We start from the raw sequence: 13,209 nt of genomic DNA on the forward strand, positions 1-13,209 counted from the left end.
TTTATTACAGCACGCAAAATAAAATTTATAGGTGCATAAATTTTGTTGCGTAAGATATTGTAATAAAAATTACAATGATTGATTTATTTCAGTCGGATTATTCGCGTGTGATATTCATGTGTTATCTGTGCAACACTCACTACTGTACAAAGTTGATTGTTTGTTTTAGTTCAACTGAAGCGGACACAAGTGTATTACGGTAAGTTTATCTTTATATTTGTAGATATTTTTAAACATAGCCAATAATATATTCAGTTACACAAATAAATTAAGAAATAAAATGTTATTTATGTTGAATTTTAACGCGGCCGGCTAGCTAACCTCAAATTTTGTTGACATTGATACGGAGTTCATATTAATTGAGATTACAGTACGTCGGTATTCATTTATAGAGAGCCAATGTTATCAAAATTACGTGAAATAGTAGATAGCTAAGTATTTATCATACTTACGCGTATTTAATTTCGTTGCAACTACTATAAAGTTGTACCAAAATACCCGTGAAAACAAGTAGGTACCTAAGGCTCAAATATTGGTCAGGGTCTTAGGGTCATCCTCTCAGATGAGTCAAATCTGATTAAAATTTTCTGTATGCATCTGGATTTTAACTAAGTATGTAGGTAGCTCTAGTTTTTCCTTTTTGATGGTAATAATATGATACTTTAGTAATCATCAAGAATTTATCTAGTAAAGTATGTGGGTACCTACTATCTAATTATGCTAAATTTAAACGATCTTTTATCAAACTAGAATCTGGATATCTTTAGTAGAACTTACCACAAGTGCAAGAGAAGAGTTTTGAAGTAGGTAGAGTTACCTAATAGGTATATACAATATGGTAGGTTTATAATTGGTAGGTATATGGTACAGCCTACACTTCAGATAAAATAATGGCAAATTACTACAAGTGCAACAAGCTTTGTTCTCAGACGTCGCAGATAAAATCTAGCATTTTCCTGTTTTTCTCAACATAACTGCACTTATGTACAACGCATATCAATGCATAGAGCACCCCTTGTTCGTCTCATAAAGCGCTTTTATCTTTAAATAAGGGGTCTATTTACTAAAAGGGTATTCGTTGACCTTTCGAAAACAAGCCGTTGTTATCATATAAGAGTATAAACAGTCTTGTTATGTTTCGTGCAGCGGAAACTGAAGTACTTGTCGCATCAGTGGATTTGCAACGATTCACATAAAACTGTTAGTAGTTTGGCGGGAACGTTATTGGAGTGTCGTCTCTCAGTGGATAAGGTTTTGTTTGTTGACAAGTCATTGCGGTAAGTACCGGATAATTAATGACAAGATAATTACTAATAAAGGATTATTTGTTATCTACTTTAGATATATCTTTTGAAAAACGGTTGAATTTAATCGATGGATGCGCTACTTACATGATAAAGGAATCAGTGATTGGGTTTTTTTGATTTGTCGCGTCAATGTTATGGTTTTATCAATTTATCACTTAGCTCCTAAGTATAGGTAGTTTAAAGACTTCTTTTTGGAAATTTATTCGTATTCATGATCGTGAGCTAAATAAAAAGGGTGCCGCTTTTTTCCGTTTTATCAAAATTTGTTCTCGTTTTCGAAAGTATTATAGGGACTTATGTAGGTAGTTACTTAGGTATTTTATTAAATAAGGTATCTACTTAATGAGGCATTTAAATCTTACTACTTACTTACCTCGATTGTCGTTATCTGATATTCATTTAGTAACGAGCTCTTTAAAGTTAAGATAAAATGATTATAATGAACAAAATGCGTCTAGTAGGTACCTACCCTGCCTCTGATAAGGGCTCTTGAGGGCGTTGCACCTGTCACTAAGTGTTGTATTGCACTTGAGATATAAATGTGAAAACAATAACTCTCTTACATAAGTCGTGTTGAGTTTGTGACTAGCCTCTGATTCTAGAGTTAATAAGTTTTATAGTAGATTGGTACTTATAGATATAGCTTTAGAGCACGTGATAAGAAAATAAGAAAAAGTCGCCAGGACCAAGGCGAACAATTTTTTTAAGAAACTCATTTTTAAAAGACCCTGAATACTGCAGGCAGCATTTTAGTAGCTACCAGATTTTGCTAACCACACTAGGTACTTAAGCATAGTTACCTATTTACCTACCTAGATTTGAATTAAACTTTTTGTTGCTGTGTATCATCAAAATACTTCGTTTAACTCTTATTATAAAACGATTAATTATCCGGAAAATCATCACGATTTAATACATAGGTATTTAGATAATCAATTCTGTTAATTACTTACTTACCTACCTATTAACAAATTAATTACGGTCCGAGTTGAATCATTGAGATTTGTGTAAAAATAATCTTAATGGTTTTCATTGCTGTCTGGTATTTTAAAGCTTTAGCCTGCGATTTCGACCGCGTGGTTTGTCAGTTTTCATACGAACTTTCGTTGCCTATTTTATCCCCTTGGGGGTAGAATTGATCAAAATTCTTTCATAGCGGATGCCCACGTCATAACATCTACTTGCATGCAAAATTTCAGCCCGATCCGTCTTATGGTTTGGGCTGTGCGTTAATAGATAGACCTTTGAGATACCTACCTATGTAACTGTTAATTAACTTTTTGAGTATTTGGTAGTGTAATAACGTAATGAAAAATTCAAAGACCCTTCAAATGATTACAAAGTTGTTAGGCTTTTAGCAAATTAGTGACGTGACGTCAGCCGATTTTATAACAGATAAATTGTCCATCTTCAAAAGTGACTAATAAGTGTTGTCTTCGTCCAGATGTCATTAAAAGTGCAGAAGATAACAGAGCCGGTGCTGCTGGGCGAGGGTCCTCACTGGGACGCTCACCACCAGGCCTTGTACTTCGTCAGCATCCTGGACCACACCATCAATAAGTATGTGCCTGCGACCGGCAAACATACCAAAACCAAACTTGGTGAGTTAATTACTTTCCTTTGGGATTTTACTACCCCATTACTTTGGATTATTGATTTTCAAGCTGCCAAATTGCTCCTTGATGATTACTTGAATCAGCTTGTAGCAGTATTTAGTTTTTATTAGCGAGTGTGTAGGTACGTTTTTTATGTAGATGAGGCAAAAACAATCCATTTAATAAAGGTGGAGCCGCTTGCAGATGAGTCCCATGAGAAATTTATTCTGAGTCCCTTGGCCAGTGTTTTCTGTGACGAAACGACAAGCATACTATACTATCGGTAATATACAGGATCACGTTATGCTCCCTACATTTTGAGCTAGACGACAGAATGGACAGAGACATCTAACTATACGTACATAAGACTAATAAAATATGTTCCAAAAATGTTCGTATGAAAAAAATATTTATTCATTAAGGGAGTGTTATTTTTCGTCTTTTAGGCGGTCGTGTTGGCTTCATGGTGCCGGTAGAAGGTACCACAGATCAGTTCCTGGTGGGTCTGGAGCGCAAGTTCGTGATCGTGCAGTGGGACGGAGGGGAGGGCTCCCCCGCACCCGTCATCAAGCACATCACTGAGGTAGACCAGCATGCCGACAAGAACAGGATCAATGATGGCAAGGCTGACCCTAGAGGCAGGGTGTTTGCTGGTGAGCTTTATGACATCTTTTTCGCTATTGAGAAAACTAAGGTTACCAAAATCAAGATGGTCATGCTATCTTTTGTATACCAACTACCTGATGTTTAAGGTATAATTAAAAAAAAAAAAAAAGAATTTGAAGGAAACCTCGCAAGCATTATGTGCTTAAAACTCTTAAAAGATCGATTTTTCGTGTCACATAATATAATAATTTTTTATTAAGTAGGAAGGTGTAATTTTAGCTTGAAGACCCATAAAGCTACCATCATTAAATCGGTTTTAACAATCTTGCAATTTATCCAGGCACAATGGGCCACGAGGAAGCTCCAGGAAAGAAGTTCCCAGATAAAGTGGGCAGCCTGTTCCGTGTGGAGGGCAGTACCGTGACGAAGGTGGAGGAAGACATCGGCATCAGCAACGGGCTGGCGTGGGACCTGCGCCAGAGAGCCTTCTACTACACGGACTCTGTCGACAGGAAGATCAGGAGATACGACTATGACGTCGACACTGGACATATTTGTAAGTATTTTCAGTAGGTATGCATATTCTTGCTGCTGTTAGGTTTCTTAATTTCGTCGATCGAGCGTGACTATTGGTAATACAATTGCTAATCATCGTTATTTTTTACGATAAAGATCTTAAACACGCTACCTCGCACATTTAATTAACTACCCACAATAAATTCTCGTAGAAAAATTTTAATCAATGATCTTAATATTTTAATTTGTGTCTTATTAATTCTTTTAGCGAGATTTTTCTGCGTTCATTTGACTACACTCGAATTATTTTTTTAGCAAACATGAAATACATATTTGACTTCGAGAAACACAACATTGTGGGAGTACCAGATGGCACTACAATCGACACTGACGGGAACCTCTGGGTGGCCGTGTTCAACGGCTCTGCAGTCTTGAAGATAGACCCCAGGAGCGGGGAGCTGCTGCACAACATCCCTATTCCAGCTTTACAAGTCACTTCCGTCACTTTCGGAGGTCCTAACTATGATATTTTGTTCGTGACGTCAGCTAGTATCAATATTGATGGACCTCAGGATCCTCCTTGTGGCTCTTGTTTCATGATCACTGGCCTTGGCGTCAAAGGCCACCCTAATATTAATTTTAAGTGTTAATTTTGTTATAATATTAATGCAAAATGGGTCCTAAGCGCGATGATTGAAAAGTTGCAGTACGTTTTTATTATTATACCTGACGTTACTGCAGTTTTGCGTCGGTTTTCGTCACGAGTCTACAACTTTGTGTTTAACACTCGATTTGAATGGTATATAAAATAACTGTTTTGTTATATTATATCGTTTTACAAATAAATTAGATTTTACATTAAGAATTAAAAAAATATTAACGCTCTTCACCTCTGGCTAAAAAAGTTTTAGATTACATTTTTGGGGTAAAACGGGTACTAAAACAGTTTCTAAAAAAGGCCAAAGATAGACTGAATATAGGTACCTATAAAAATAAGACATTTTGAATTATACACAAAGTTATTGAACTAATATATTATTTTACAATTATATCATGTGTAATGGAAAAGTTAATTATTAATAAACATATTATATCGTCACTTTTGTTTTATTGTTTTTATATTCAAAATGCCATGATGATTTTAATACTTATTAAAAGTGAGCAAAAACACCAATTTGAACTTCGTTAATATAATTCGGAGCAATGATGGAAGTCCAACTGTTAGAAGTTTGGCGGGAACGCTATTTGAGTGTCGTCTTCAATGGATGAGGTAAGTACCGATTGATAATTATTTAATGTCTAGTTGCAAATGACTAAATTACTTAAGATTTTTACAAGCATACAAATAACGGATAAAAAGTACAACTAGACGTGTAACAACTAAGCACTTGTTTGATTCTAATGGAAGTCGAACCTACGATATGATAACAACACGGTGGGAGTGCGAGGAAACCACCACCTTCCTAGCTATTGCGCGTCGAATGCCGGCACAAGACAATTTAATGAGACTAAATTATTTTTTTCTGATAAAGGTAAGTGAAATAGGTGATGCGTTTTATAACTGGCTATGGCACATTTTTACTGAAGTCTGTACGTTCAAGTTTTAATAGCGTTTTTTAAATAACACTTATTATTAAGTCATCGTTATCTTTAAATATTAGTCAGTTTTTAAAGAATCCCTAATCCCTTATCATTTTTAAATAGATGTCAATCACTTATTTGAATCTAACTAGCTATCTTTTTACTACATATCTACTATTATTTATAACAGATAAAAAATGGTTTTGCAGCCGGGCGCGGTGGCATCACATTGTGAAATAACACGACACAAAATACTTCGGTTTAGTAAATAAACAATGAACTAAATGCTTCATAAAAACGCAAATGCTAAATCGCAGAATGATTAAAAACCATAATAACTAGTCATGTTAAATCATCATATTTTTTGTCAATATCATTTTTGCGATTACAACTTTTGTCGCTGGTACATACCTAAAGGTATATAAGCAATGTACCTAATCAAAATCATTCGAATATTGCAAAAATGCTTGTCTAAATCGGGAATTAAATTACTTTAGTTATATCTATATCTATACTAGTTTGTTTGTTTGATTGTTTGAACGCGCTAATATCAGGATCTATTGGTCCGATTTGAAAAATTCTTTCAGTGTTAGATAGCACATTTATCGAGGAAGGCTATAGGCTATATATCATCACGCTACGACCAATAGGAGCAGAGTACCAGTGAAAAATGTTACAAAAACGGGGAAAATGTTGACCCATTCTTATGTGACGCAAGCGAAGTTGCGCGGGTCAGCTAGTTAATATTAAAAAGCTGAAGAGTTTGTTTGTTTGAACGAGCTAATCTCAGGAACTACTGGTCCGATTTGAAAAAATATTTCAGTGTAAGATAGCCCATTTATAGGGGAAGGCTATAGGCTATAATAATTTATAGCTGAGTACCAGTAAAAAATATTACAAGAACGGGGAAAATTATGACCCATTCTCTCTTATGTGACGCAAGCGAAGTTGCGCGGGTCAGCTAGTGTATAATAAATATAGTTCTATTATTTCAACGAACGGCTAATATTTGGAATAGTTACGAGAGTTATCTTACAAGGAAATCAAAGCCATCGTAAATTTATCTACAAGTAGGCATTCAGAAGTATATAAGTGTGTTTTTCAGTTAGCTGATTGCTGCAGTACGAACTTTGTTTAGTTTGGGATCAGACGACCGTGTGTTGGTTGTCTGAATACTTTTATTTAATTTAAAAAACTTGTATTTAATTTTGTCAAGATGTCAGTGAAGGTACAGAAGATAACGGAGCCGATTTTGCTGGGAGAGGCTCCTCATTGGGACGCACATCACCAGGCCTTGTACTTCGCCGGCATTTTAGAAAACACTATACATAAATATGTGCTGGCTACCGGCAAACATACCAGGACTAAAGTAGGTGAGTTTATTGTAGAATTTTTTTCTTTGAGTAATTTATTTATTTATTTATACATGAACAGACAATGTTTGGTTGTAAGCCGTAAGTTTCGTAACCGGCGTTTCTGTGTGACAAGATGTATGGATGTGATTGAAGCAAGAAAAGTTAGTAGGGATCGTAGCAAGTTGCGTTATTTGGTGGTCTGTCTTCCACTATGGGAAAAAGGCGTGATTTTTTATGAATGTAGGTATGTAGGCAGTTTTTCTGACTTTCTTTTGTCTGAACACAAGGTTTACGGACATTTTTTGAAAGAAAAATAATGAGCGAAACACGACCGTAGTTGTACACGCCGTGGTCAGTAAACGATCAGTGGATTATCCAACTGCAGACTCTACTATAGATGGGTAGCCGCTTAGAGGTACTTACTGACTCATGGATACGCTTCCATGAGGCGGTTACTGTTGTTGACTATAATATGACATAAACATTAAACCATACACGAGAGACTTTAACATAGACATCTTGCTACAATCTTGCAAATCATTAAAATAGTCCCTTCCATTTTCCAGATGGACGTCCCGGCTTCCTAGTACCAGTGGAAGGTACCACAGACCAGTTCGTAATAGGTCTGGAGCGTAACTTCGTGATCATACAGTGGGACGGAGAGGAGGGCACCCCCGCTCCCGTCATCAAAGTCATCACTGAGGTAGACCAGCATGCCGACAAGAATAGGATCAATGATGGCAAGGCTGACCCTAGGGGCAGAGTTTTCGCAGGTATGTTTATTCTTTTTGGTAGACATAGACAATTTGCGGCCATTATTTATGGATTTCATTGTATCTACATAAATAAAATGAATCGCCAAAAGAAACGAAACTCGAGAACGGTTCGACCAATCCAAAACTTTTTGTCATATTTTCTTTAAGACACGTTTTTATGGAGAATAAATATACTCTTTGAGACCCGCAAACCGATTCAATGTCGTAATAAGTATTTTCTTTAACGCACGGGTAAAGTTCTTATGAAGAGAAGAAAAAAACATTTACACGTAAACGGAGTCCGTTCGGGTCATCTAATTTCGTATACATATGTGTTTTTTTTTAATAATCGACTAATTAGATAAATTTTAATCGTACAGGCACATTGCGCCAAGACGATTCTGATGACAGTAATTCTCCGGCCCGCGTGGGCGCCCTGTTCCGCTTGGAGGGCAGTACAGCCACGAAGGTGGAGGAAAACATTGCCGTCAGCAACGGGCTGGCGTGGGACCTGGAACAGAAAGCCTTCTACTACACGGACTCGGCCGACAGAAAGATCAGGAGATACGACTATGATGTTGAGACGGGAAATATCTGTAAGTATTCTAGCATTTCTTGAATAAACGTTAAATTTTACTACTATTATATTAAACTTTCCATTTTGTTAGACCGAGTGAAAAAAGATTTGAATAAATTAGATAGGTATACTTTTGAAATTTTAAATAAAAAAGTAATGTTGTTTTTTTTATAAGTACAATAAGCGTCCTCCGGTCAGTATTTTCATATAGATTTTTTTAAATAAATTTCGTTCGTTATTGTTTTAAAATACTTACTTACTGAATTACTTTTAAATATTTAATAACAATTTAATCACAACGCCATATCGTAATTTATTTCAGCGAACATGAAATTCATATTTGACTTCGAGGAACAGAACTTGGTCGGCTCACCAGATGGCACCACAATCGACACTGATGGAAACCTCTGGGTGGCCGTGTTTTTCGCCGGCGCAGTCTTGAAGATAGACCCTAGGAGCGGGAAACTGCTGCAAAAAGTCCCTATTCCTGCCGCACAAGTCACTTCGCTCGCTTTCGGAGGTCCTAACTATGATATTTTGTTCGTGACGACGGCTAGTATCAATATAGATTCACCTCAGGAGCCTCCATGTGGCTCTACCTTCATGGTCACTGGCCTCGGAGTCAAAGGACACCCTAATAAGAATTTTAAGTTATAATTCGCTGCATTAACTTTATTATTTTAAGGAAATAATTATTAATAAACATTTTATATCGTTACTGATTTGTTTTACTTTTTCTGTTTTTGAAATACAACCATTTTTATGAGTCTTTTCCAGGCACGTTGCTAGATTTTCGTCTACTATTAAGGATATGCTTATAAAAAATTGTCAAAAGAACATTTTCTGTCTCTTTTGTCTCTTACGCAGCGACTTGCTGCTATACGCAGTCATATTTATATATTCAAGTATTTGTATCTTTTCAATCGATATCATATGCTGCAAGTAATATCGGCTAATGAAACAGTACAGTAAGTCTTGAGTTTCTTACCGTTTCTTCTCAATGGTGGTAAATTCAAAATGATATGACAATTTTAAATGTTTCTTAATGTTTTCAAAATAAACCACCGACATGTCAAATAAACGAGATTTTGAATTTGAATTCGACATTCTTGAAGTTAAATTGTACATTCTTAAAAAACAAAAAACAAAAATTCATTCAAACAGAGTACCTACCTCCTTTCGTTTAAGTTGGTATGAATATTTGGTCAGCGTCAGCGGATATAAGAGATCTTTTTTAAGTAGGTACATTTTAATTGTCAAACTCTGGATACTCGGTAGTACCGAACGTAGACATTAATAATAATTACGCTAAGTACTGAAAGAAATCAATTTGACCTTCGTAAATATAATTCAGGCAACGATTCACATAAAACTGTTAGTAGTTTGGCGGGAACGTTATTGTAGTGTCGTCTTTCAGTGGATAAAGTTTATTGACAAGTCATTGCGGTAAGTACCGATTGATATAATATTTATTTAGATATTGTCAGATATTTGTATCTTTTTTACGTTAAATGAATCTATTTCTGTTCTCTCGCTTATTCGGGGAGAATTCACGCCCATCAGTTACTCTGATGGTTTTTTTATAAAATATATTTTTTTATTTTATAAGTAGGTACCTATAGATAATGCACGGACTTTAATCTTTTGAGCTAGACTTAAACTTTCGTGTCAGTGAGATTCCCACGACGTCTTGTGCTAAGGTAATTTAAGCCATCCCCAAAACTGTATAAATTGCTGTTATCATATCCCCAGTAGTTTCTATCAATTTGTTGTGTTATAAATTATTATATTATTATGTTGATATAGAGTTATTCATTATTTTTTTATCGCAATTATTAAAATTGGTGTAAAAAAGTAAGCTTTAGATTTTCATCGTTTAGGATCCGTTGTATTCTGTACACGTAAAAACTTACAAGTCGAGCTTAAAAATAAGCTAATAATTTAAAGAAGAATGACAATGATCTTTTAATCCTTATCAATTTAAAACAGATGTCTCTACAATAGATATCAACCACCTACACTTATTTATCTTTTAACTAGGTACACTATTTACGTACTATGATTTGCAATAGATAAAAAAAAAAGTTTTTGCAGCCGGGCGCAGTGACTTCGCGTTACCAAATGACATGACAAAATACTTTTTATAAATAAACAATAATATAATTAAGCAGCTGTTAGATGATTACGAATAATATGTTATTAATTTTGCAGAAGATAAAAAGTTATCAATGTAAAATTATCGAGGTTTTATATACGATTAATTGCAATTTTTATCACTGGCGTATAGAATTGCACATCATTAGCCTAGCCTTTCTTCCAAACTATGTTGGAGTCGGCTTCTAGTCTCACCGGATGCAGCTGAATATATTACATGAATATTTTACATGGAGCGACTGCCTATCTGTCCTCCACAACAGTCCACCTTCAGCTCCACTTACCTGGGTTATTTACACGATACCCTTCAGTAAGACTGGTTGTCAGAATTTCAAGCTTCTGTCTTTTAACGACTGTCTACAATTTTTGAAAATGACAGCCGGGACCCACATTATAACGAACGATCGTACGAACGTGCCTTCCGAAACACGGAGGAACTCGATTTGTATAGAATGATCACCCATCCACAGAAAAACCTCGGCAAGTGTAGCTTAAACTCAGAAATCGATCGTCGCGGCTGTTGTTAACTAAGAATTTGTTTTGCAAATAAGGTACGATAAGGTATGATATGATATTTGATATTAATTGTGATACTTGTCTTTTTGTATTCCTATAAAAAATCTCTATTCTATTCTATCAACTGGGTTATCCAGATGTCAGAGAAAGTACAGAAGATAACAGAGCCGGTGCTGCTGGGCGAGGGTCCTCACTGGGACGCTCACCACCAGGCCTTGTACTTCGTCAGCATAGTGGAAAACACCATACACAAGTATGTTCCTGCGACCGGCAAACACACCAGGACCAAACTTGGTGAGCAATTGAATGATTCTTTTACTCTTGGTTTTTGAGGTACATTTAGCGGTACTTTATCTATTCAATTGCGTTTAAACTCATACTCGGCGCTCATAGCCAGTTGTGCTCACCGGTCGGTAAACGGTCTGTGAGTTAAGCAACCGTTGGCGCGGTCATTCTATAGATGGGTGACCGCATAGTGGTGTTTGAACTGAGCTTCTCCGTGCTTCGGAGGGCACGTAAAAAGTCGGTCCCGATTGTTGTCGATTAAGATAACAGTCGTTAAGCCATGTCAAAGGCCTTTCGGGCGGCTTGAACGACTGTGACACTAGGTTGACCACTAACCATACGATAGATAGACGGATAGAACTCATATAAAAGAAAAACAGTTTGAATAGATAAACTACCGCTAAATGTGTCTCAGAAACCGGGCATTAGACACCTCTCTACTATATTCAACAGTTCAAGTTCGTGATCGTGCAGTGGGACGGAGGGGAGGGCACCCTCGCCCCCGTTATTAAGCACATCACTGAGGTAGACCAGCATGCTCACAAGAACAGGATCAATGATGGCAAGGCTGACCCTAGGGGCAGAGTGTTCGCAGGTAAGCTTAATCATATTATTTTGGCCTATTATATAAGTCTAACTAAATAAAAGTAACTACCTAAATGATGGCAGACTATCTAACTAAAAGATGGCTGAATCCAGCCATCAACTTTAAGCATTTCTTATGAATCATGATGTCTTCGTACCATTTTTTGTTGACGGTCTCCGTGGCGCAGCGGTTAACGTGGTCGCCACGTCATTACCAGAGCGTTGGGAGGGGTTCGATGCCCACACGAAAGAGCACGACAGGAGCAATAATTAGAGCCGGAGTTATCTTTTTTAAAAACGAGAAATGTTCAAAAAACATTTCACTACAGACTAAAATCATTTATGGTACAGGCACAATGCGCCACGAAGATCCTGCCGAAGCAGACAACAGGTTACCAGCTCGTGAGGGCAGCCTGTTCCGTGTGGAGGGCAGTACCGTGACGAAGGTGGAGGAACACATCGGCATCAGCAACGGGCTGGCGTGGGACCTGCGCCAGAGAGCCTTCTACTACACGGACTCGGTCGACAGGAAGATCAGGAGATACGACTATGACGTCGACACTGGACATATTTGTAAGTATATTTGAAGGATTCTATTTAATTTATAGCATTGATTTACTGTATGATTTTTATCCGGGGGAGAATTATTCTTCTTCTTCTTTATGTCAATGGTTTTTAAAGTCTTAGCTAGCTCCAGTGTTGGAGAAACTTTATATTGGGTTCTCGAAAAGAATTACTTTTAAATATAAAAAGCAAATATTTGTTTTCTTAAAACATCTTGCTATGATAAATTCCACTTTTGTTTTACGAATAAACATGATGCCTTCTGACAGGTATTTAATTAGAGTTTCTGTTTTAATAGAATAAAAATATATTTACTCATCAGGAATGCTTATAAGCACGTTCTTGAATAAAGAAGTAAAGAAAACTTATTATTGTTTTCAGCAAACATGAAATACATATTCGACTTTGATAAGCACAATATCCCTGGTATACCAGATGGCAGCACAATCGACACTGACGGGAACCTCTGGGTGGCCGTGTTCAACGGCTCTGCAGTCTTGAAGATAGACCCCAGGAGCGGGGAGCTGCTGCACAACATCCCTATTCCAGCTTTACAAGTCACTTCCGTCACTTTCGGAGGTCCTAACTATGATATTTTGTTCGTGACGTCAGCTAGTGTTAATATATTTAATAATAATGATCCTCTTGAACCTCCTTCAGGGTCTTGCTTTGCGCTAACTGGTCTTGGGGTTAAAGGATATCCTAATCTTAACTTTAAGTTATAAGCGTCATGTTATATTTGGAGTCACCCCTTGATAATAGTCGATGTAATTCGATTGAAACTTCGGGTAAATGAATAAGGTATCCTTTTAT

At 36.6% G+C, this 13,209-nt stretch overlaps 1 protein-coding gene across 1 annotated transcript; it reads left to right on the forward strand.

The window, feature by feature from the left end:
* The first annotated feature begins 29 nt into the window (after positions 1-29).
* LOC142976312 (uncharacterized) lies at positions 30-13,136 on the forward strand. Its single transcript, XM_076119598.1, has 14 exons — positions 30-199; positions 1,147-1,277; positions 2,752-2,908; positions 3,349-3,555; positions 3,849-4,064; positions 4,340-4,669; positions 6,808-6,978; positions 7,527-7,733; positions 8,096-8,311; positions 8,615-8,946; positions 11,100-11,186; positions 11,701-11,842; positions 12,184-12,405; positions 12,778-13,136. Exons 3-14 carry the CDS (start codon positions 2,752-2,754, stop codon positions 13,119-13,121), a joined length of 2,631 nt encoding a protein of 876 aa, XP_075975713.1. The 5' UTR covers positions 30-199; positions 1,147-1,277; the 3' UTR covers positions 13,122-13,136.
* Positions 13,137-13,209: the final 73 nt, after the last annotated feature.

Source organism: Anticarsia gemmatalis, chromosome 10 (genome assembly GCF_050436995.1).
Source record: "Anticarsia gemmatalis isolate Benzon Research Colony breed Stoneville strain chromosome 10, ilAntGemm2 primary, whole genome shotgun sequence".
Lineage (NCBI taxonomy): Eukaryota > Metazoa > Arthropoda > Insecta > Lepidoptera > Erebidae > Anticarsia > Anticarsia gemmatalis.

Excerpts from the sequence above, each read along its gene's own strand:
- LOC142976312 (XM_076119598.1), top strand. The coding sequence starts at position 2,752 with ATGTCATTAAAAGTGCAGAAGATAACAGAGCCGGTGCTGCTGGGCGAG. Across the intron at positions 4,670-6,807 it reads CCCTAATATTAATTTTAAGT|TTAATTTTGTCAAGATGTCA; the intron begins GTTAATTTTGTT and ends AAAAACTTGTAT. Across the intron at positions 8,947-11,099 it reads CTAATAAGAATTTTAAGTTA|ATGTCAGAGAAAGTACAGAA; the intron begins TAATTCGCTGCA and ends TGGGTTATCCAG.